Source organism: Rutidosis leptorrhynchoides, chromosome 4, assembly GCF_046630445.1.
Source record: "Rutidosis leptorrhynchoides isolate AG116_Rl617_1_P2 chromosome 4, CSIRO_AGI_Rlap_v1, whole genome shotgun sequence".
Classification (NCBI taxonomy): Eukaryota; Viridiplantae; Streptophyta; class Magnoliopsida; order Asterales; family Asteraceae; genus Rutidosis; species Rutidosis leptorrhynchoides.
Window position 1 is genome coordinate 365324185 of NC_092336.1, and position 26445 is coordinate 365350629.

A 26445-nucleotide genomic window follows, 5' to 3' on the forward strand; every position below is an offset into this window, starting at 1 on the left:
TTCGACACCATATAAGAATAGGGTTTAAATTTGGTCGGAAATTTTCGGGTCGTCACATTACACGGGTTGTTACGTGTGGTATCAGAGTCGGGGTCTGCATCGATGTGCACTGCAGGGACGCAGTGTCCCGAAGGGGGGGGGGAGTTGTAAGACTCGTCCCACGTCGGTGGGGGAGGAGAACGAAACACCCTTTATAAGGGAGGGCGTGGATACTTCTTCTGGAAGACGCGTTTTGGAAAGCAAAGTCGTGAAACTGTGGATGGCTGAATGATAGGTAAGCAGGAGATCAAAGCGGAAAATATTTACTACGGGTTGTGCGGGCTGTTACAAACTATAACCAAACAACCGAGACCCATGGCCTAAGATCAACTTGAAAAACAACAAATACAACTAAATGGCACAAACATCTACCACTTGAACGAAAAGACTCAACAAATACCACTTTAACAACTAAACCCATGAATCAATTCCAATTATAACCGTAATCACACTAGAGGAAGCGAAATTGAGAAACGATAAAAAAATGTAAGCCCTCTGAACTGCTGTTGAGATTTCGGTAGGCGGAGGCAACGAATGTTGGAGGAATTTGAAAATGAGAAAAGAGCACAATATGGAGAGAGAAACTAATACTCTTTTTTTACACTACCATAACTTGTTATAATTATATTCATAATTGTATTTATGAGTTTAGTTAAGTTGAATGTCATTGCTTAAGATTTTTTATTTATAATATACACTTGCATTATTGTAAAAGTTTCTCCGGGCCTGTATACTATCCATTTAATAATATGTTTTTTTTTTTATCGAAATTCAGTTTTTAAAATTTCTATTTTTATCACTTTTTCTGCCACTTAATCTAAAAATTAGTGTGTTTTCTATTTTTCTATTTTTAGGAGACATACTAAAAACAAAAACAAACATAAACACACAAAGTCTATTTTCTATTTTCAGGAGAGATAGAATAGGGACTCTTCACCTTATTGTTGATGAGACCATTCAATCAACCGGCTTAAACGGATGCGGAAGGGTGGCGGTTTACGATCTTATCTCTAAGACTAGAAAAACGGTCACTCGTGTCAATGAATACCATTCATAGTTGTCTATGTTAGTAACATAGTCATAACGACTTTAAAAAGACTCAAATTCATTAAATAATAATAATAATAATAATAATAATAATAATAATAATAATAATAATAAATACGCGTAATAAACAGCGGTCTGTCCATTCCCGAAATGGTTCGCGTCAACGTTGACAAAATGAGAGTTTATTTGAGTTGGGTCTTTGTGGCGGTGAGCTGACTGAGCTCAGATGGTTTTTATCTAAAATCTTTTCTAATTATCTGTTTTCTGGACAATTTATGCTAATTGTGATTGTGATTTGCCTTATTCGCTTCTGAATGATAGTTTTTTTTCCCATATATGTGAGCATCAGAGCATCAATAGTCTATGTCTATATACGTTTAACCTTCTAGTATCTTTAAATGCTTCATGCAAGATTGTAGCTTTTTAAATAAATAGTTAGGTTGAAATAATGCAATTGGGTTGATTCAACCAAACCCTAAAATTGGAATATGCTTTATGTGTTATTTGTGTATTGTATTTATATGAATATGATACAGACACATGTTAGTGCTCATCTTTACAATGATGATCATTTTGAAATTCATCAGCATCTTGAGTATGGAGCATACTAGGTAACTGTTTTTCTTTAATATAAATCTCAATTATTTTTTCTTTAGAAAAATTATAAAATATAGCATCCAAACATCTGTATATATCTATATCTATATTCTATATAGTCATGATTGGAATCTGAAAAGGCTGCAAATGCTGTTTGAAGATGCCCCTTAAGTCCATGGTAGCCAGTCATGTTGTGTCAGTAGATAGATTTCAAGATGGTGTTTATGGGGCAACCTTGCTTCCTTGATTCCAGTCCTTGAATTTATTTGAAAAAAGTTTCATTGAAGATATTTATTTTTTATCTTTGTTCTTATAGGATCATCATGATGAAGTTTAATGTACTAAAGGTTTCTAATTATCCAACACCATGTGTTTCTGTCACCAAGAAAGCAACATTTTAGTGTTCAATTTCTCAAATATTGTTACTGTAAACATTCAATCAATCAATCTGTTTATTTTGTTTTATTTCTTTAATTGCAAAAAGTTTCTTGAGGATTGAATTTTATTAGTGGACTATATGATGTTTTGGTAAATTGATTTGAGGAAAAAATGTGAATCTGATTTGGTCCCTTGAGAATAAAAAACAGTTGCTAATTTAAGTATTGTTTTTCTAGAAGATGTGATTGTTCTTGAGACTATCTGATGTTTTAAAATACCAATGAGCTTGTAGTTCAATGATACTCGATGCTTATGATCCATGGGCCCACTTGGCTTGAATCCAAGACAGAAGCAGGTTCGAACTCGTTCATTCACATTATGGGTATCAGGGGAGGTATTTTAAAGGCACAAGTCCCTTTCGGGGTGGGATTGGTGATTACATGGGCAAACAGGGTAAGGTGTCCCTACCAAAATACACCTTTTGAATAAAAAACTGAAGATGGAAAATGATCATGCGCTTGAAGAGAAAAGGTAGACTTACTTTTTGAGTCAAATGGTTTGTAAATTTATATGAGTTATTACACATTTACAAAGAGTCGAAGACCTAATGAACTTGCTAACTACATTCGAACATATGTCACACATAATACAGTAGAAATAAGTACAATTTCCTTAAATTTTAATCAAATTTACATCATTCTAGAGTTCGTAAAATCGCTTGTTTTGATTGTCGAAGCACATAATCTTAACATCTGTGCATGCTCACCTGTTGAGAAGGTGTAACAACTTTGGGTCTTTCATGAAATTGTCTTAAAATATTCATCTCTCTCTGAAAGTGGTACTTTTTAAGTCTCAAAAATAGGAATAATGGAGTTCAACTCAACTCCTCTTTTGGGTTGGGTTGGGTCGGGTCAATCTAATCCATGTGAACTGAATCTGGAAGTCATGGTTTTTTATTATTTTACCAAGTCCTCCACCACTAAATATTGCTTTGAACAGGTCATTTTCACCTTTCCAAAATAGTTGTATCTTTTGGTCATAAGTCTTGTACTACACCCTTTTGAAAAATTCTTTGGCCAGGAGCAAGTATTGCTAAAGGGTCATAAGCCAATTTCCTCCGTTGAAACGTCTCCCAACGCTGACCGAAATGGGCCCGCCACTCAACTTGTGTTGCATAATGTGGCAAATATTGTTTGACACCTAGATCAGCTTCTTTGCAAAAATTAAGCACTTGTTTATTCTGATTCAATAGGTGTTCTAAACCGTCTTTTCCCGTCGATAACGGATTCGCTTGCGATAGGAACGCGACTAGGTAGAATATATCTTCCTTAGGCAATACCACAGAAGTCCTATTGTTCCATCTGAAATAATACAAGTAGTAAATAGCTGGCCCATTTCGTAAACAGGAATAACGTCATCATGGCGTAAGTGACGGTGAGGAAAAAAAAGGGAAACCCGCAAAATGACTTTTTTTTACCGCGTGAACAGTAAAATGTACCCGCAATAGTATAGTGTAAAATAACATATACTTTAGAATGATTTTTATTTTCATAGAAAATTATCATTTAATCCCCTTTTAGAATTGGCTTTTGACACGCCACTTCCGAAAGAATTTAGACTAGATAATGTTATTCATTCATCAATTGTCATCTATTGTTAAGGTATAAAGTGTATATTCATCAATTGTCTTAGATTAATTATATTTGAGTTGAAGCCACCCTTGTGGTTCAGTGGTTCACCCCTTTGCACTTGTGCATTGGGATGGGGGTGGGGAGGTGTCAAGTTCGACTCTCTCCCCTTAAAAATATTCGTGGGATTTATTTCCTGAAAGCCGAATTGCCCCGGGAAGGTTTTACCGACCCGGGAAGGTTTTACCGACCCGTATGACCGCCCGCCCCTCGGGATGGTATAAGGTTCGGATCCCTGTAATGCGGTTCGGGTTCCCTGCCCGAAAGCGCGTGCGTGCGTGGCAAGTGAGAGTATTCGATGCCAACAACTTGCCTTTCAAAAAAAATTATATATATATATTTGAGTTGAACTATTACTTTGATTTGTTGACTGGGTAGACAAGGACCGGGCCATTGCTTGTATCGGCTAGAATGTTTCCAAAAACTTCGTCTGCAAATTTATGAATTTTGCTCCTTGGAACAAGAAGATTAAGCCACGGGTGTGGTACGTCCCATAAACCTTTTGCTTGTAGCTTTATTTCTGCTGCATGAACTCTGTCTAAAAACTCTATATACGTAACTTCGTTCATGAAAAGTGTCGACGGTATATAATGTAACTCCGATAACATGCTCTCAATTTCCTGTACTAACGCAAATAATCATTAGTATACATGAAACAGATTGTAAGTATTGCGTTTGAGTATTTATTTTTAAATGTGAAAGTACCTCGTTAGTTTTAACGATATCATTGGGGTTGAAGTTTTTTGCCAGTTCAAGGCAAAAAAGAGTTTTTCCTTCTGATGTGAATTGACTGGCTTCGTTGTCGTATTTTGGGTTGAACGATGATCTCCAATTATTAAGGAGGCCCGTTCTGTTTTTGATTACTAGTCCCTCTATGTAATCAAATGTGTTATCTGCAGATATCAAATGTTCTTGATCTCCTGTAAATGTCGCGAAATCCGAGTACAACACTCTGATCCATTTCACCTGTGCATATGGAAGGCATGATATTAGTCACTCTGGTAATAAATCTATATACCCATTAAGGTGTTTTTTTTTTTTTTTTTTTTTTTTTTAAATTTTTTTTTTTTTTTTTTTGTAGATTAACGTTGTCAAATACCATCTGTACAGCTGGTTCCAATGAAATTCGTGCACGTGTGATAATCGCATACTGCCCAAGTCCACCAAGAACACCACTAAAAAGATCTGCATTTTGTTGTTCTGAACATGTCATCACCTCTCCCTTTCCTGCATATTGTTGTCATTATTTAATTTATTAATAATCCAATAAGGTGCGCTATTTTTTATTTTAATTGTAGTATTATTATTAAGATTTTGATAATGACAATCCTTAAAGTTGTCGTTAAGGCGCTTTAAACAGTTGTACACTCATACTCATGTAACCGCCATTAATAAATTAATAAGGCTTAGTAACCGCGATGTATAACTGTTTAAAGCGCGTTAACGAACAACCCTTTCGTTGTTATCGTTAATGTGCTTTAAATAGTTGTACACTCATGTAACCGCCACTGATAAATTAATAAGTAACCGTTATGTACAAATGTTTAAAACGCAACAACAGCCCTTGCGAAATACTTATTATTATTGTGGTATGTGATGAGACAAACCTGTTACGACCTCGAGCTGATGAACATTACTAATCTGTGGACCGTGTCTAAACGCTTGACCACTAATTCCTGCATTCGACAAAGTACCACCAACCGTCAAATGCAAGTAATCCGTCCACGATTTTGGCGCCAAACCATATTTAAAGCTTTCTTTCAAGATATTAATCCACAACTCTCCACCAGAAACATCCACATAAGGAAAATCGCCAACTTCAAAATGCATTTTTGGTGTTTTTAGTGATTCCATATTGATTACAATTCCTCGATGAGCTTGTGCCTGACCTTGAATCGAATGACCATGACCTCTGGCTGCAATCGTGAGCTCTGAGCTCGGACCCAATTCCCAAACATGTCTAACCGTTGTGGCTATATCAGAAACTGATTTAGGATGCAATACTGCTAGAGGGAGGAATTGGAACTGTTTTCCGTAATCCTCGGATGCAAATTCGTTGTTGGTGAAACTAAAATGTCCGTCGATAGTTAGTGTGGTTAATGAAGATGGGATGTTTGAAAAACTAAGGTTTAGTTGAATGGCTAGAAAGCTTAGCAACATGATAATGATGCTTCTAACGAATAGTAAGTTTTTATATCGAAAGATATGAAAAAATCTCATTTTCGTTGTTATGGAAATAGCGAATCGAAGAGGGAATTTAAAGAGAGAATTTGGTGTGAAGTGGCAGTAGCAGTGATACAGTCAGTGATAAGGATCCGTGCATAGACTGTCTGCTTAAAGTTTATGATTCCCAAATATACCTTTTTAGCTTCCTTTTCGGCTTTATTTTTATTTATTTGAGAGAATAATAAAAATAAAGCTAGAAGAAAGAAAGATTTTGACAATCTTTGCACTTATTTCAATTCACAGTTGCAACTATATGTGTACATCTCTAAGTCTTAACTTCCCTTTTTCTCTGAAACTACAGGTGTCCATTTGTTATTAGCAGCCATATGTTGATTTCCACGAATCAAGATGCTATCGCGGGTTCCACAAAATCATGTGAATTTCAACAAAGTTTGAGCTACCGTTGGTTGTGTTGGGACCATTTTCAACAATGGAGTTGACTGCTCATAAGTTGACACGAATAGTCCATATTCATCCAATTTCCGAGTAAGTGTCTAAACTTCATGAAGTTTTTCGTTTTGTTTAAAATGGTTTTTGGTATTAACTAGTAGTAATAGTAGTAGAGCATATTCAGTAAATTTTGGAAGATGCTTTATTAGTAGTTGTACAAAGATATTAAAGAAGGGCAAATAGTGGGTGTTATCACATATATGCTTTTTTTAGAATATTTTATATTCAATGTTGAATCATGAACATCCATTGGATACCAAGATTCATATCATGTCTCTCCTTATGACAACACAACTTGACCTTTTTTTTTCTTTTGTTTTCTGTATGAAATATGAACCATTCAACTCTAGTCCTTTTTTTTTGTGGTCCAAAACCTATTTTCATGACATGATTTTCTAGGTCGATACCGACCATTGATGTAATGAGGAAATATATAAAACATTTGCAAATTAGGCGGGCCACAAATCAATTTAGTCGATATATTCGGTCAAACTTGTCAAAAGTCCAATTTAGTCGGTCAAAGTCAAATTTATCTGGTCAAAGTAGGTCAAATACAGTTAAAGTCAATGTTGGTCTACGTCCTTCCCATTTAGTTTCCAACTTGGCCGATTAGTTGCTACGAAGTCCCGACCAACTAGTCCACAACTAGTGACTTTTATGACTATAATGTTTTAGTGTACAAATCAACACCCCATATAGCAAACATTTCACTAATTATCTATTGATATGAATATTAAGGTTGTAAAACTCGCAACTCGGGGAGAACTCGGCAGGAGGTTTTTGAGGAGTTCTCGACGACTCGGGGAGAACTCGGGGGAGAACTCGGATGTTGACTTTTGTTGACTTTTAGTTTTTTAGTATATTTTATATATATTTAAGTATATAATATTATTAATTAACTTATAGAGCTCATATATGTTATTCTCATCCCATTTATTTATATTTTTAACTCTTTCTTCCTTAACTTTTTCTTCCTTAACTCATATTCCGGCAAATAACTTCCAATTTCAGCTATCAAAATTCATTTTCTAGCCCTCAAGAATATGAAAAATGTGAGAAACAAAAAAAAAATTTGAAAATTTTGCAGGTTTGACCGGCGTTGACTGAGTTGACCAAGGTTGAGCGAGTTTTGACCGATTTCTCGTTTCCTCCGATCTTCCGATTTCTCTCGGCCGAGTTTTGCAACACATATATATACTACAGTTTACAAGAGTTGATGCATAGAGTACAAATAAGTAGTGATATATTTTGTTAAATGACAATGGGACAAGTGGGGTGAGACTGTATGCCACCATAAAAGATGGTATAGGCTGGGCTGCTAATAATGGGTCCTCTAGAAGTTGGTCATCATGTCATTGACGCTAAAGAAAAGGGTAAAAAGTAGTTGGTAGGATTTAGATTGATTTAAGATTTTGCTGGAATAAAACTATAAGATTACTAGTAATCATGAATGTTTTGTATAATCATCTTTATGTTTATTTATTGCTCTACTTTCATTCCTTTGTACTCATTGTTGTTTTGTCTGATTCACACACCATGAAATCTTATTTGAATTTATTTCCATCATGTCTCAAATCTCCCCCCATTGATTAGATTTTATTCTTGGCCAAAAATAGACCCATCTTTGTTTTGTGTAGTATTTGTATTGTGTTTTGTGTAATTGTTTTCAAGCATTTTGTATGAACGATCGCGTTGGGCTCTATCATGTCGATTATTTTGTTGTTATACCTTATGTCGATTATTTTGTCGTTATGCCTTATGTCGATTATTTTGTCGTTATGCCTTATGTCGATTAGATTGTGGGAATCGTTAGTTGCCTAGATGTTGTTTTCAGTTATCATGTGTAACTTACGCTTGTTTTTCATTTTGAGAAATGTTAGTAACTTTCCTTATTTATTTGTTCTTATTCTCAAGAATTTGTTGATATTGAGTTGGTTTAATGACGATCTCATATTTAGAATTGGTTTATATCTAAGACTGATTATTTGATTATTGCAAGTTTCAGAATTGATAGTTAGAGTATCAAGTTATAATATGAGGAATGATGACCGAGTCACGTTGAGTGTTGAGCATTAAGATTTTTTGTCAAAAGGTGGAGGGGTTGATCCGTTACGAGATTAATGACACGGCGAATCTCGCAAGGATATGAATTGGTTTTGTTTTGGAATAAAGGAAAAACAGATAGCAAAAAATGAGAAACAATATCCGGGGAAAAATTAAAGTCTATTGCTTTCTCTTTAATTAGTTACAAATGGTGAAGTAATTCAAGGCATAAAAAACCCCTTTGTTTCTCTCTAATTCACGTGCATGAAGTAATGAACTAGAGGCTATGTTCTTTTCTCTCTCAAATATTACAATTGTAAAACTTGAGGCCTATCTACTCTCTAGCATTTACATGAACGTAAAAATACTAGGCTATTCTTTTACTCTCTTTTACCAACTATAAATAGCAAGTAAAGAGGCTTGATGCTCTCCATAATGCACGTACACATGATCATGGGCACATGGGTGGCTTGTTTTCCCATGTTGTATTTGCACTTGAGAAAAATATGGAACAATCTGACTTGGTCTACTATTCCTATTGTATTTCTCAATTCCCTTGTTTCTCGGATAATAAAGAGGATCCTAACCGGATCAGGGGTAGAGAACAGTTTTGTGGACAACGTTTAGGAGATACTTTGATTTGATATTTTCCAATTAATTTAATAAACTACAACAGATAATAAATAAAATAAAATGTTTTCATTAAAAAAAAGATTACAAGTCTAAGAAATAAAAAGACGTGTTATAAAATTTAAACAACTTCTAAGATGATCAAACACTGATGATCAGATTCATCGCTGGACAAACCTCTAATTTGGTATGAATTATCGTCTTTTGTAATTCGATCACATGACAATCGAACCGTCGTCACACTTAGGTTAAGTTGTTTTTATTTAACATGGGCATTCGTATCCACGGTGCTCAAAACGAACATACTACGCCGGATGTGGTATATATATTTGTCATTCAGCCCTTTAGTGTCGTTCGACTCTTAATAATATAATATGGTTCAAACTGAATGTTAAATTGTTTAGCATTCAATGCGTTTGCCAGTGACATTTGAATAACAAATAATGTTAAACTGTTCAACAATCCGTGCTGAACAATTAGGAGTTGAAATACTCTTTTAAGCATTCAACACTTCCATTTTCTTTAATATCCTTCTTAAATTATATCATTAACACTTATCAACAACTATATTATTATTTTATTTAATCATTTGAAAGATTAACATATTAATTTTACATTATTAGTAATGTTTATTCAAAATAATTATCAAACATTTTATTATTGGTTACCTAATCGTTATCTTTTATTAAATTACATGGACCGAACATAGTTTGATGTCTAAGAGAGCCCAGAGAGAGAGAGAGAGAGAGAGAGAGAGAGAGAGAGAGAGTTGTAAAAAACCCGAATTACTCACCGATTAATCTCCGATTAGTCATTTTTAAAACGGTTCGTTTCGATTATTCATAATTCGTTTAATTACTCGATCAACATCAATAAATGCGCCAAAATCGAATTTGGTAATCAAAGTCGGTGAAAGTCAAAATTGATCACATTTTAACTTGAATTAAAAACTTTAGAGTTTTTGAAAAAAATGAACAATATTAGACAATTATGTTAAAGTATATGTTTATTTTTATCATTTTCTTCTATTTTGATACATATAATTTTTGAAATTTAATATTTAAATTTATAAAGTATTATTCGATTAATCCCCGATTAATCTCCAAATTGCTGATTACCCATTCTAAAGTCCCGGCCGATTAATCCCCGAATAACGAATTTTGCAACCTTGTATAATATATATAATTTGTTTAAGATCCAACATTAATACTCAAACGTTAATCTATGTTTTGATGATGACAATGGTTGTAGGTGATTGAGAATGCTAGTAGCTTCAAAACCACAAGTTCATAAACCTACATTTTCTCTTGCAAACGACCAAACAACACATCATATAAATCTAATATAAATGTGTCATTTTAACAAAAAGCATGCATACGATCGAACTTCACGGTTAAACCGCACATCAACCGTTCTTGCTCTATACTTAGTCGTATGAACCTGAAATTGAAGTTCGTCACGCTTGCAGTAGACATTTTTGTTGATCACGTTCAGCCACAGGTCATACTTTGGTTCAAGTTGATGAACGAGCACGCCAATTTGATTTATTGGGACGTGGTCGATGGGAGTTTGACAGATGGCTCGAATAAAATCTCCTTTAGATATGAAGATTGGAAGGCAAGTAAGATATTCATTGAAGTGAAAGAATTCAACATCGTCGGCAGGGACATGCATGATTCTTCTGAATTCCTCCGACGTCATGGAATACTCTCTGTAAAGAGACGAAACTTGATTTTGCCGTTGACAGTCATCTCAAAGTTTGCATAAAATTCCCTGATGAGGGTGGAGTCGATTGGTCCTTTAAGGGTTAGGAAGACATCCCACCGAAGGTTGGCAAAGTGATTCAAGAGCTGAAATTTAAATACCTAAGAATATATGCATACAAAGAGACGGTCAGCATAATGTTGGTAAGTTCGTAGGTTTTTGTATAATATGTAAAATAATTGGATCAAGAGGTTTCGAAATTTAAATCAGTTTGTAATCCGTCATTAAGATAGTTTAAACAATAACACATATCACACGTTTTTAAGTTCGTAAATAGCTTGTAGTAACACATATGACAAGTTTTCAAGTTTATAAATAGTTTCACGATTCACAAGATTTCAAGTTTATAAATAGTTTATGGACCATAAGATTTCACAGTTTTCAAACAGTATTGTGGACCACAAGATTTCACAGTTTACAATAGTTCACATTTGAAGATAGTTTTCAAACATATATCACGATATTGATAGTTTTCAAACATATATCACGATAGTTCGATATAGTTTAACATATATTCCATATACAAGACCTCCCAATATTGAACTTAACCATTCAATACCGTAGTATTCGTACCCGAAAATCCTAGTCACTCATAATTCAAAAGTGACCCATAACATGGTCTGAGCATCTAATTAGTTTAACTACTAAGTCAGGATGTGGGTTGTCGGTACCCAAATAGATCTATCCCCATTATTCGCGTTTACCATAATTCAGTAATTAACAATATTGAAATCAGGATTCAGTGGATTATAAATATTACTCAATAGAATATAGTTCAATTTACTCATGTCTATAGCGTAAAACATATATCAAACATGATTTTCATCTCAAATCATAAAACATTCAAAATTGTGACTACGGACTTTCTTATAGCGAACTTTAATGTACATAAGTGTATTACAATAGTAAACATGTTTAAAAAAAAACATAATGCATGTACCAAAACAGTAAACATATATTCTCACCCCCAAAGATATTTATAAAACGAGTAAAAAGGGGCTATGAAACTCACCTCGAAAGCTATCGAGTAAAAATGCGCAAGCTAGCAAATAGTCAAGTAGTACGGATAGGAATATCCCATATGCGTCCTAAGGTTAATGAACACGGTTAATGTAATAACCCGCCTTTTTTCGTTAATTTATTTTAACACCCGTCTTTTTATTTTAGATAATATCCTTCATTATCTAAATTCGTACATTCCGTTAACTAACGTTCTTAATATTCCCGTTATTAGATTATAACATCTCCCATTTACTCTCGCGAATTTAAAATAATTCGTTTGATTAATTCACGCACCCTCTTTTAAACTCGAGGGACTAATGTTGCCAAGGGGCCAAAGTTTTGACTAGGTCAAATGGTTAAACTCCACCTTCCACCACTCATTCATCTCCCACCTCCCAACTCTTTTCTCTCTAGTTACCAAAACTCCATTTTCACCCAATTCATTAAATCATCATCTAAATCATTTCAAGGAAGCTAACATCAAAACAAATTGCATATTTGGAATCCTTGCATCTTCCTCTACAACTTGATACTAATTTCATCTCTTTTGGGTAACTTTCTAAAAACTCTCATGTTCTTGATGTTCTTGACTTAAAAGTTTGTTAATTAGTGTCTATGGCTCAAGTCTAACATGAATATGTGATTGGTTTGCTCGATTTTGTTGTTTTGAGTAACTAGCATGAACACTTGAAATGAGTGTGTTTAATCTTTGATTTTGGTTGATTAAATGTTGATTAAATGTTAAAGTTCATGTATTAAATGTGTTACTAGTATCATTAGCTTCGTTTTGGTATGTAGGTTGACTTAGAATAACTTCATTAACATAAATGTTGAATTCATGATTCTTGGTTAGGGTTTGGTAGCATTTAAAATGAACTTTTGATGCCTTGAATGCTATGAGATGTTGTTGATAAGTGTTTAGTTGTAATGTATGTTTAATTACCTTCGAAACTGTGACAACCCGGAAATTTTTGACCAAATTTAAACTTAATCTTTATATTATTTCGACACGATAAGCAAAGTCTGTAATGTTGAGTCTCAAAAAGTTTTGGAACTATATTCATGTAATCAATTACCCTTTGATTGTGATCGACGATTCACGAACATTTATGTGTATATAGATATGTATATATAATATATAGTTATATTAATTGAAAATGTTAACAAAGTATTAGATGTATAATACTTTACATGAACGTATTTGTTTCAATATATGTTTAATATATTTATCAACGGAATTAAAAGATAATATCAAATTATTGAATTATCATATACATTGTGATATGATTACGGGTCTATGTTATGAGGTCCACTGTGATTTAAAAAATCTATTCTTTTTTATAACATTCGGAAAATGATAAAGTGATTTATAAGTAAGAACAAATATGTCAATTAACGGAAACTAGACAAGGGTTAGTAGAGATTCCTGTTTAATTTCCAATTCATGTTTTATAATATTTTCCTCGTGACTTTGATAAGATAACTATGTTAACTTTCATTTTATTTAATATGAAAGTAAGAACGTGGAGTGTAAATAACTTAGATGTTGGATATCGACAAGTTAAGTAACTCGACATTTTTCATTAAGATGATTTCATACGTTTATTTAACCTTTGGACTTTATCCCATGCTTCACCAACAGACTATAATTTAAAAACTTGAAACCTATTATGAATATATATAATTCTACTTTTCTAAAATGTTTTATGATATAACGATTTCCATTATTTTAACCTTTTAACAAAATGATTCTTAAATATATTTAGTTTTGGAAAACAAAATTATCATATTTATTTGATTTAGTTTCAGACGAACAAAAACGTTTTCAGTTTAAAAAGAACTTATTTATTATTAAAACATATATAACTTTTATACATATCTAGAACCACTTTTGACAACTCATTACTTAACCAGTATGATAAAGATAACGATATTTATATTTTATTTTATTAAATATATATAACGAATTAAATTAATATTATATATATTTATACGCGTATTATACGTACATAGTTTTATACTTTTACTATACTTTAACTTTACCTTTACTTTACTTTTACTTTACTTTAACTTTAATAATTCACTTTAATAATTCATACTTTAATAATTCACTTTAATAATTTATACTTTAATAATTCACTTTAATAATTCATACTTTAATAATTCACTTTAATAATTCAAAATTTTATTATAAATAGAATTCAATAGGTTTTATTATTTCATAGAAACTTGAAAATATATTTCTCTAAACTCTCTCAATCGATTTATATATATATATATATATATATATATATATATATATATATATATATATATATATATATATATATATATATATATATATATATATATATACTCTGTATTATTTCAAGATATTATTAGTATACATAAAATACTACGACAAGGTTCTGCTCGCATGTTTTCAAAATGGGTTTTGCGAGCAGGATAGGGCTAAAGAAATTATGGGTTATAGCTATAGAGGTTATGGATAATGTTCGGGAGTATGCTCATGAGGTCAAACTAGTGTTTATCATCTCCGTTGAGTCTACATACTTTCCTGCAATATTGAATCACAATATTGATACGTGAGCACTCATAACTTAACTTTTATATATTAGTAATGTATCCCTGACTAGTGCTCGAGTATATATAATTATGCATGCTTGTATGTTTAATTTCATTGTTAAATAGTTTATGATAGATCATAAGTTTAATATACATACTACTGAGATAAGGTATATGATATGCATGTCGTTGGAAAGCTGGCGAAAAATCAATAACTTTTCATTTAGATATCGAATAGTTTCGATGAACAGATTAAAAGATGTAGTCAATTGAATTATTTATAATTTTAAGTATTATTGTTAAAATTATTATTATTATTATTATTACTATCGTCGTTATTATTGTCGTTATTATTATTATCTAAATAATAATAATAATAATAATAATAATAATAATAATAATAATAATAATAATAATTATTATTATTATTATTATTATTATTATTATTATTATTATTATTATTATTATTATTATTATTATTATCGTTATCATTATTAGTATAAATATTATCTTTAAAAATTGTTATTGTTATTACTATCGTTATTATCATTAAAAGTTATTGTTAATATTATTGATAATATTAATATTATTATTAGTATTATCATTAATATTTATTATTACTAGTATCATTATCAATTAAAACTAATATTGGTATCATCTAATTATTATGACTAATATTATTATCAATATTATGAATGCGATTTAAAAGAGGACTAAAAGCTATTAAACAAATCGATTAGGAAATAACGAGTATAAGTATCATGATGAAATTAAAATATTGTATGATATTGATTGTAACGACCCGGAAATTTCCGACCAAATTTAAACTATAATCTCTATAGGTTTCCGACACGATAAGCAAAATCTGTAATGTTAAGTCTAGAAAATTTGAAATCTATATTCGGATAATTAGTTACCCTTTGACTAAGCCTGACGATTCACGAACAAATGTTTGTAAATAAATAAATATATAAATATAAATGCATGTAGTGAAAATAATAATATATAATTTAATCATTAGAACTAAAAACATAAAATAGCATACAAGATAAAACATAATGGTTATATTGATATTATTACATTCATAAATATTAATAATAATATTATTATCTGTATTATCAATATTATTATATATATGAAATTTGATACATTTGACTTGTAATATTATTATTATAATTAACAGAAAAACTATAATTTTAGTTACTATGATTATTATTAGATATTATGATTTAAAAGTTTTATAAAAAAAAATAAAAAATAAATAAATAGATATTATCATTTATATAATATGATTTATCATTAATATTGTTAATAATGATTTCTATCATAATTGTTAATGAATTATTATTATTATTATTATTATTATTATTATTATTATTATTATTATTAGTATTATTATTAGTATTAATTATAAAATTATTATTATTGATTAATATTATTATTAATATAAAACTATTTAATTATTTATTTATATCAAGTATATAGATATATATAAATACGTATATATATACTGTATTATATATACACGATTCTGTATATATTTTTTTTTACATAATCGTACGTAATTTTGCAAAAAGGGATTAAAAATCAATCACGGATTCAATTACTGTTGTATATTTTTGTTTGTGTCGGGGTTTGTTAGAAAATCACTTTCTATCACAATTAAAGAACAGAAATCGATTATATATATCTTTCAGATACCTCTGTTTCGATATCATTTTATTAAGAACCCGAATTCATATTCCATTCCAAAATCTGAAATTGCCATTATGTTAGAACTCAATCAACTAAACTATCTGCAGAAACTCGTGTTCCAATTTCCCAAAACGGCTTTGAATTTTAGAATCAAATATTTTTGAATAAAAAGTTAAATTTCGTGTTCATCACTAAATTCATCTTTTGTTTAATGTTTCTGTTAAAATAAATGATACAGAAAGGTTCTAATAAGGATTTCTAAACTTTTTCATGTTGTGAGCTAGGGCTAAAATTTTATAAAAATCCAAAAGCTAATAAGAGTTCATGTCGTGTTTTTTTTAAAACCGATACAGATATATTTTTTTGTTATTCTGTTTTAACTAATCTCACACACAGACAATTGTTTCTGTTTCTGTTATACAACTTAAATCAATTTGGTAATTGGTGTATTTGATTGTATTTGAAAATGGGTCTGTCGATTTTGAAGAGGATGAAGGAGATATAGATTGACAGAAACACGGGTTATAAAATTTAAAAGTTATTATGAAAAAGAAAAACAATCGGTAGTGCAGGGGTTGGAGTGGTGTGTTGGTTAGCGAGAGGTCTCGTGTTCGAGTCCCGTTTTAGCCAATTCTTTTTAGCAAATTCTTTTAAAGGTAGTCTTCTAATCTTGTTATTATTATTATTATTATTATTATTATTATTATTATTATTATTATTATTATTATTATTATTATTATTATTATTATTATTATTATTATTAATTATGTTAAGTATTATTATCATTTATATAAGAAATATCATTTCATTATAGTTATTATTATTATTATTACTAGTATTATCCTTAATATTAGTATTATCATTTTCATTATTGTTAAAAGTAATTTTTTAATTAAAATGAGGAAAATTTACCATCTTTATTAAAATCATCATTTATATTAAAAGAATCATTTTTATTATTTAAAATTAACATTATTACTAAGAATTATCATTAAAAGTATCAATTTTAATATTATCATTAGTATTAATAGTTTTATCATTATAAAATTTACTATCACTTTATTATTATATTTATTATTATTATTATTATTATTATTATTATTATTATTATTATTTTCCAATCTGAATATTATTATTATCATTATATTACTATAATTATTATTTTTACAAACAAAAGATATTTATATAAAGATATATATACTTATTACGCATATCATAAGTATACTAATATTAGATTTTAATACGTTAACTAATATAATATTATTTATATCACTAATAGTAATATATAAATTTATTCGATTACAAGTACATGTCTTAATAAGTGTATGATTAATATAGGTTCGTGAATCTGAGGCCAACCTTATACGTGTTCAATGATGTTATATGTATTTTTACTACAAAATACAGTATGGTGAGTATATAGACCCTTTTAATCTTTAAATATTTTTGGGCTGAGAATACATGCGCTGTTTTTTTTATAAATGATTTACGTTATGGACACAAGTGATCAAAAATAAAATCTACGTTGAGTTGTACCATGGCATATTTCTTTATACTTGGTAGCTAATATTTACGTGAGGAGCGTAAACGCGAATCCTGTTGATAGATCTATCGGGCCTGACAACCCCAACCGGGCTGGACGACCAGTTTTAAACGGTTGCACAGTACTTCGTTTCGTTACTACATTTGGTACGGTGTAGGGTTTATTTAAGAGTATGCTGCTGTGACTTTTAGTTAAGTATGGTTACCAAGTGCTCAACGTCTTTTCTATACACGAGGAGTGTATTATGTATAAATATGAAATCTTGTGGTCCATTGTTATAACGCTGCTAGAATTAAACCTATATATCTCACCAACTTTATGTTGACGTTTTAAAGCATGTTATTCTCAGGTACGAATTAAGTCTTCCGCTGTGCATTTGCTCATGTTAAGGACATTACTTGGAGTCGATCATCGCAATGGAACCAAATGTTAATGACTTCGTCCAGGAGGATTAGGACGGGTCTTTACAGGTGGTATCAGAGCGTTGGTCTTAGCGAACCAGGTCTTGCATTAGTGTGTCTGACTAGTAGTTGTTAGGATACATTAATGAGTCTGGACTTTGACTGTGTTTACATGTCAAAAAGTTTTACTTATCATTTCTAGTCGGAAACCATCTGCTTATCATCTTTAGGAAATTGCTTGCCTATCATTCTCAAGTCTAGACACGTTCTACTGCATTCAGTGCATCGATAGTGTATAGACGAAATTCATATTTTAGCGTATCTGATAATTCATATCTTAGCGCATCTGTAGACCTGCCTGACAAATGCCGTAGGTTCTTCTGTAGTCTACAAAATCCTTAGTGTTATATATATATATAGATATTCTATGTAGTTAGAATATCATCCTATATTCGAAAATTATTTCACATCGAAGAACCATTCCATTCATCGACTTTCTCTTGGCAATGAACCTGAAAGCACTTACCGGCGAACCTGTTCGAGAAACCATTTACCCTCTCATTTCTAGAAATATCCCGTTACGATTATATATTATCCTATATTTCGAATCTTACTCACCCGCTCATTTCAATCGTCAATCATCCTGACATAATATAAGAAGTTAACGAACTACGTGATCGAGTGATGGCTTTGGAGAATTCAGTGTGGAGACACCAGCAACAGCACCCGCAGCATAATCCGTACCACCATCATCAATGCCGACAATATTCTTATCACCCCAACCACAATCACATCATAAATCTCAACGCCACGGTCTGTACCTCGGATATCAACATCACACGGTTCAATATCATCATCTGTACTTCACGTATACTCCTTGTTTTACATATCATTCTACATCGATTAATTTCGTTCTACGTATTGTTCTACTTCATTTACCTTCGTCCGGCATGACAATTATGTAATCTCTAAAGTTTTAGAGATCATGTAATCAAGTGCTAACAATAAATCAAATGAGTATAAAATCTTATTGACTTATTAAATCCATAATTACATCTGAAGAAAATATATATGCAAGTATATTTTTATAAAGATCGTAATTAAAAATTCTTTCGTATAAACTGTTAATGATGAAAATATTTTAACGGGTGGGTAGTACCCAAGGAATATTTAAAATTCACATTAACAAGTTACACTGTACATTCTTCGAATCTGATTCAACGGTCATTTACTATCCTACTTACAATCACCGATATACGTATCCGTTCACCACAGAATAACCATTTTCATTCAAATTTCATATTTGGATTTTGACCTATCAGAATCCAACAAGTGGCATAATGAAGAAAACATGGGACAAAATAAAATTTGTTAGAAACAGACGAATTAACTAATTGAAATATTGTTAAGGATTCCACGCTAACTGTTCCTAGCTAACTGTTCCCAGCTAACTGATTAACATTTAATTTATCGCAATTTACATTCTCGCAATTTTATTTATTGTCATTTAATTTCTGCACTTTACATATCGTCGGGACACATGTACAACAATACGTCGGATTAATTCTGAGACAACACGTTGTATAATGGGTCATGATATATATTTATTTATTTTACGCACTATAAATAACGGGACACGTATGCAAGGTTTCGACTTATCATATCGACCCATCTATATATATATTTCGGAACAACCGTAGACACTCTATATGTGAAGGTGGGAGTTGGTTATACAGGGTCGGAGTTGATTCCAAAATACATATATACTTTGAGTTGTGATCGACACTGAGACCGGTACACGGGTCACGATAGGTATTAATTAATTATGTATATTAAAATATATATGAATATATTGAACTGTTGAACTATTGGACCATTGGACAATCGGACTATTAGACTGCTAACTTTGGACAATTAAAATGAATTAAAATGTTGATTATAACATATGAAACTAAAACTAATCTTCAAGTTTGCCACTTGATTTCATCTTAAACCTCATTTGTACCTCGACAATTACGATCCGCGTTCAAATCTTTCATGATTTTTGAAAACATCTCGATCAGGAAGATGAACCAGCCGTACTTCATCTACGGAAGAAAAGATTTATACACCTGAAAAACTCTCGAACCTAAATTCCTAGATTAACACGTACCCGTGTTGAATCCTTTACCAGTTATTAACATAAACAACCTTACGATTCCTTTTCAAAGTAGCCAATTTTGTCACAGCTCCACTTCGACTTCTCAGTAGGACTACTCTTATTATAACCTCGATATATATCTACGTTATCCTTTCGACGTTGTTACCAGAGAACCTTTTACAATCCACCATACTACCATCAGCGTTTAATCATCTAAAAACACAATGCTCCTGAAATCACCTCGGTTTGATAACCGATGACCCAGATCTGTTAACTTTGAAAATGCTGACGAAGCAGCATGATGTAGATGGTCTTAATGGTTAAAAGTTGATGATAAAGAAGGAAGTGTAAGAAACACTCGATAGCAAAATTGGTAATGAAAAACGGATTGAGCTAACCGTGAAGGAAACAAAGAACAAATACAAGAACTGAATCTACTTTCAAAGAATCCAAATGATTCAGTGCCTGCTGAAATCATTAGTAAGAACCCTACTCTTTATTCTAAACCTTGCCCGGATGATATTCTTCATCATCATCTTATCTTAGATATTATAAGATATCTTCATACCTTTTCTCCATATTTCTGGAAATATTTTCACAACTATTCATATCTGAGATCATTTATCTCTTCGTAACATTTGCGTTACAATATAAAAGAAACTGTGTTAGTTTCTAAATTCTGAAACCTCCGAGTTTAAAATATGAATGTTTTGAAGTAGTGTTCGGAACTGATGCATGAATTAGTATAATATAATGAAACTTGATCAACTTCATTATATTACAGTAGCTCATGTTAAGTTCCTAATGGAATGTGATGATTCACAGTACCGTCATCATGAGCCATGTTACACGGCTCTTACATTCTATTTAATCTTCAAACATATCAAGAACATATCATCTGGATAGTTCTATCTTTCCAGAATATTTTGGTAATTTGACAATTCGAAACCATTCCATTACCATTTCTTTCTAAGAATATTATCTATGTTCATTCCAAATTTCATACCTACGAATTCCGGACCATTGTTCGCTTGACTCAAGGACGGGAAGAAGAAACGAAGGAACAAAATTCCGCAATAGAAATGGGTGTAAAAAAATCACAGCTAATAGGAGGAGATATTAACTGTGGATAACAATGATTATAGAAGACAGAAGCAGGAGCATCGAAGTATAAAGGAAGATATAAAACCCCACAACCACCCAGAATTTACAAACCGTGTATATCGATGCAAATAGCAATATAAAGACACGGGAGAATTAGAAACACTATAAACACAAGAGCATAGTAGAAGTAAATAGATTCTTCTGGTGGTAGATGAAAAAGAAGAATGACAGATGTGAAAATTAAGAGTATATCAAGGATCAGAATGGGATGAAGCATATTGACAAATGTCTTAAAATAGGAATCAAGGAGAAAGAGTAGAAGATATGAGTTGAGGAAAATAAGGAAACGAAGGGGTGAATTTATAGGAAAATATGTGACAGAGAAATCAAAACAGATTGCCACAGTAAATCAAAGAAGATCCTGATCACCGAAAAACCAAATCTTATTACGTAAGATTTTCCCTGAATTCCTTAAAATCCGGAAATCAATCCTAATCACGTCATCGGTTAAAACAATTCCATATTCACTCATTTCATTCTTTTGTGATAGCTTCACTCGTACGCTTCACATGATCGAATCATTTTATCCATATCTTTCAATAATGATAAAACTCTATTATTACCTCATATATGTCATGAAAACATTCCTATTGTTATTTATGACAACCTCTACCAAATTTCGGGGACGAAATTTCTTTAATGGGTGGGTACTGTAACGACCCGGAAATTTCCGACCAAATTTAAACTATAATCTGTATAGGTTTCCGACACGATAAGCAAAATCTGTAATGTTAAGTCTAGAAAATTTGAAATCTATATTCGGATAATTAGTTACCCTTTGACTAAGCCTGACGATTCACGAACAAATGTTTGTAAATAAATAAATATATAAATATAAATGCATGTAGTGAAAATAATAATATATAATTTAATCATTAGAACTAAAAACATAAAATAGCATACAAGATAAAACATAATGGTTATATTGATATTATTACATTCATAAATATTAATAATAATATTATTATCTGTATTATCAATATTATTATATATATGAAATTTGATACATTTGACTTGTAATATTATTATTATAATTAACAGAAAAACTATAATTTTAGTTACTATGATTATTATTAGATATTATGATTTAAAAGTTTTATAAAAAAAAATAAAAAAAAAATAAATAGATATGATCATTTATATAATATGATTTATCATTAATATTGTTAATAATGATTTCTATCATAATTGTTAATGAATTATTATTATTATTATTATTATTATTAGTATTATTATTAGTATTAATTATAAAATTATTATTATTGATTAATATTATTATTAATATAAAACTATTTAATTATTTATTTATATCAAGTATATAGATATATATAAATACGTATATATATACTGTATTATATATACACGATTCTGTATATATTTTTTTTTTACATAATCGTACGTAATTTTGCAAAAAGGGATTAAAAATCAATCACGGATTCAATTACTGTTGTATATTTTTGTTTGTGTCGGGGTTTGTTAGAAAATCACTTTCTATCACAATTAAAGAACAGAAATCGATTATATATATCTTTCAGATACCTCTGTTTCGATATCATTTTATTAAGAACCCGAATTCATATTCCATTCCAAAATCTGAAATTGCCATTATGTTAGAACTCAATCAACTAAACTATCTGCAGAAACTCGTGTTCCAATTTCCCAAAACGGCTTTGAATTTTAGAATCAAATATTTTTGAATAAAAAGTTAAATTTCGTGTTCATCACTAAATTCATCTTTTGTTTAATGTTTCTGTTAAAATAAATGATACAGAAAGGTTCTAATAAGGATTTCTAAACTTTTTCATGTTGTGAGCTAGGGCTAAAATTTTATAAAAATCCAAAAGCTAATAAGAGTTCATGTCGTGTTTTTTTTAAAACCGATACAGATATATTTTTTTGTTATTCTGTTTTAACTAATCTCACACACAGACAATTGTTTCTGTTTCTGTTATACAACTTAAATCAATTTGGTAATTGGTGTATTTGATTGTATTTGAAAATGGGTCTGTCGATTTTGAAGAGGATGAAGGAGATATAGATTGACAGAAACACGGGTTATAAAATTTAAAAGTTATTATGAAACAGAAAAACAATCGGTAGTGCAGGGGTTGGAGTGGTGTGTTGGTTAGCGAGAGGTCTCGTGTTCGAGTCCCGTTTTAGCCAATTCTTTTTAGCAAATTCTTTTAAAGGTAGTCTTCTAATCTTGTTATTATTATTATTATTATTATTATTATTATTATTATTATTATTATTATTATTATTATTATTATTATTATTATTATTATTATTATTATTATTATTAATTATGTTAAGTATTATTATCATTTATATAAGAAATATCATTTCATTATAGTTATTATTATTATTATTACTAGTATTATCCTTAATATTAGTATTATCATTTTCATTATTGTTAAAAGTAATTTTTTAATTAAAATGAGTAAAATTTACCATCTTTATTAAAATCATCATTTATATTAAAAGAATCATTTTTATTATTTAAAATTAACATTATTACTAAGAATTATCATTAAAAGTATCAATTTTAATATTATCATTAGTATTAATAGTTTTATCATTATAAAATTTACTATCACTTTATTATTATATTTATTATTATTATTATTATTATTATTATTATTATTATTATTTTCCAATCTGAATATTATTATTATCATTATATTACTATAATTATTATTTTTACAAACAAAAGATATTTATATAAAGATATATATACTTATTACGCATATCATAAGTATACTAATATTAGATTTTAATACGTTAACTAATATAATATTATTTATATCACTAATAGTAATATATAAATTTATTCGATTACAAGTACATGTCTTAATAAGTGTATGATTAATATAGGTTCGTGAATCTGAGGCCAACCTTATACGTGTTCAATGATGTTATATGTATTTTTACTACAAAATACAGTATGGTGAGTATATAGACCCTTTTAATCTTTAAATATTTTTGGGCTGAGAATACATGCGCTGTTTTTTTTATAAATGATTTACGTTATGGACACAAGTGATCAAAAATAAAATCTACGTTGAGTTGTACCATGGCATATTTCTTTATACTTGGTAGCTAATATTTACGTGAGGAGCGTAAACGCGAATCCTGTTGATAGATCTATCGGGCCTGACAACCCCAACCGGGCTGGACGACCAGTTTTAAACGGTTGCACAGTACTTCGTTTCGTTACTACATTTGGTACGGTGTAGGGTTTATTTAAGAGTATGCTGCTGTGACTTTTAGTTAAGTATGGTTACCAAGTGCTCAACGTCTTTTCTATACACGAGGAGTGTATTATGTATAAATATGAAATCTTGTGGTCCATTGTTATAACGCTGCTAGAATTAAACCTATATATCTCACCAACTTTATGTTGACGTTTTAAAGCATGTTATTCTCAGGTACGAATTAAGTCTTCCGCTGTGCATTTGCTCATGTTAAGGACATTACTTGGAGTCGATCATCGCAATGGAACCAAATGTTAATGACTTCGTCCAGGAGGATTAGGACGGGTCTTTACAGGTGGTATCATAAATATTAATAATAATATTATTATCTGTATTATCAATATTATTATATATATGAAATTTGATACATTTGACTTGTAATATTATTATTATAATTAACAGAAAAACTATAATTTTAGTTACTATGATTATTATTAGATATTATGATTTAAAAGTTTTATAAAAAAAATAAAAAATAAATAAATAGATATTATCATTTATATAATATGATTTATCATTAATATTGTTAATAATGATTTCTATCATAATTGTTAATGAATTATTATTATTATTATTATTATTATTATTATTATTATTAGTATTATTATTAGTATTAATTATAAAATTATTATTATTGATTAATATTATTATTAATATAAAACTATTTAATTATTTATTTATATCAAGTATATAGATATATATAAATACGTATATATATACTGTATTATATATACACGATTCTGTATATATTTTTTTTTACATAATCGTACGTAATTTTGCAAAAAGGGATTAAAAATCAATCACGGATTCAATTACTGTTGTATATTTTTGTTTGTGTCGGGGTTTGTTAGAAAATCACTTTCTATCACAATTAAAGAACAGAAATCGATTATATATATCTTTCAGATACCTCTGTTTCGATATCATTTTATTAAGAACCCGAATTCATATTCCATTCCAAAATCTGAAATTGCCATTATGTTAGAACTCAATCAACTAAACTATCTGCAGAAACTCGTGTTCCAATTTCCCAAAACGGCTTTGAATTTTAGAATCAAATATTTTTGAATAAAAAGTTAAATTTCGTGTTCATCACTAAATTCATCCAAATGTTAATGACTTCGTCCAGGAGGATTAGGACGGGTCTTTACAGGTGGTATCATAAATATTAATAATAATATTATTATCTGTATTATCAATATTATTATATATATGAAATTTGATACATTTGACTTGTAATATTATTATTATAATTAACAGAAAAACTATAATTTTAGTTACTATGATTATTATTAGATATTATGATTTAAAAGTTTTATAAAAAAAAATAAAAAATAAATAAATAGATATTATCATTTATATAATATGATTTATCATTAATATTGTTATCACCAAATGATTTATCACCAAATGTTAATGACTTATCACCAAATGATTTATCACCAAATGTTAATGACTTCGTGCAGGAGGATTAGGACGGGTCTTTACATTGATTTAAGAGAAAAATATCCTTTTTCATTATTTTTATCATTTTTATTATTATTAAAAGTAACATTTATATTAAAACAATCATTTTTATTAATATTATCATTTTTAATAGAAATGTCATTGTTATTATAAAATATCATTTTTATTATCATTTTAGTATATTAAAAATTATCATTTTGAATAGAATTATTACTATTATATAAGTTATTATTATTATTACAGTTAATATTAAAAAGTATCGTTATAATTATCATGATTAGAATTATCATTTTATCATAATTAATATCATTATTTGTAAATATAAATATTGTTATTATTATTAGTAGAATAA

The 26445-nt window shown here is 29.8% G+C and overlaps 1 protein-coding gene across 1 annotated transcript; it reads right to left on the minus strand.

Annotated features, from left to right (window-relative positions):
- Positions 1–2738: 2738 nt before the first annotated feature.
- Positions 2739–6142, minus strand: LOC139843838 (cytokinin dehydrogenase 9-like). The gene is made up of 5 exons (XM_071834003.1): positions 5357–6142; positions 4849–4976; positions 4455–4715; positions 4107–4369; positions 2739–3422 (listed from the first exon to the last, which is right to left on the minus strand). Exons 1-5 carry the CDS (start codon positions 5967–5969, stop codon positions 3098–3100), a joined length of 1590 nt encoding a protein of 529 aa, XP_071690104.1. The 5' UTR covers positions 5970–6142; the 3' UTR covers positions 2739–3097.
- Positions 6143–26445: the final 20303 nt, after the last annotated feature.

Excerpts from the sequence above, each read along its gene's own strand:
- LOC139843838 (XM_071834003.1), bottom strand. The coding sequence starts at position 5,969 with ATGAGATTTTTTCATATCTTTCGATATAAAAACTTACTATTCGTTAGA. Across the intron at positions 4,716-4,848 it reads TGGAACCAGCTGTACAGATG|GTGAAATGGATCAGAGTGTT; the intron begins GTATTTGACAAC and ends CCATATGCACAG. Across the intron at positions 4,370-4,454 it reads ATATCGTTAAAACTAACGAG|GAAATTGAGAGCATGTTATC; the intron begins GTACTTTCACAT and ends GCGTTAGTACAG.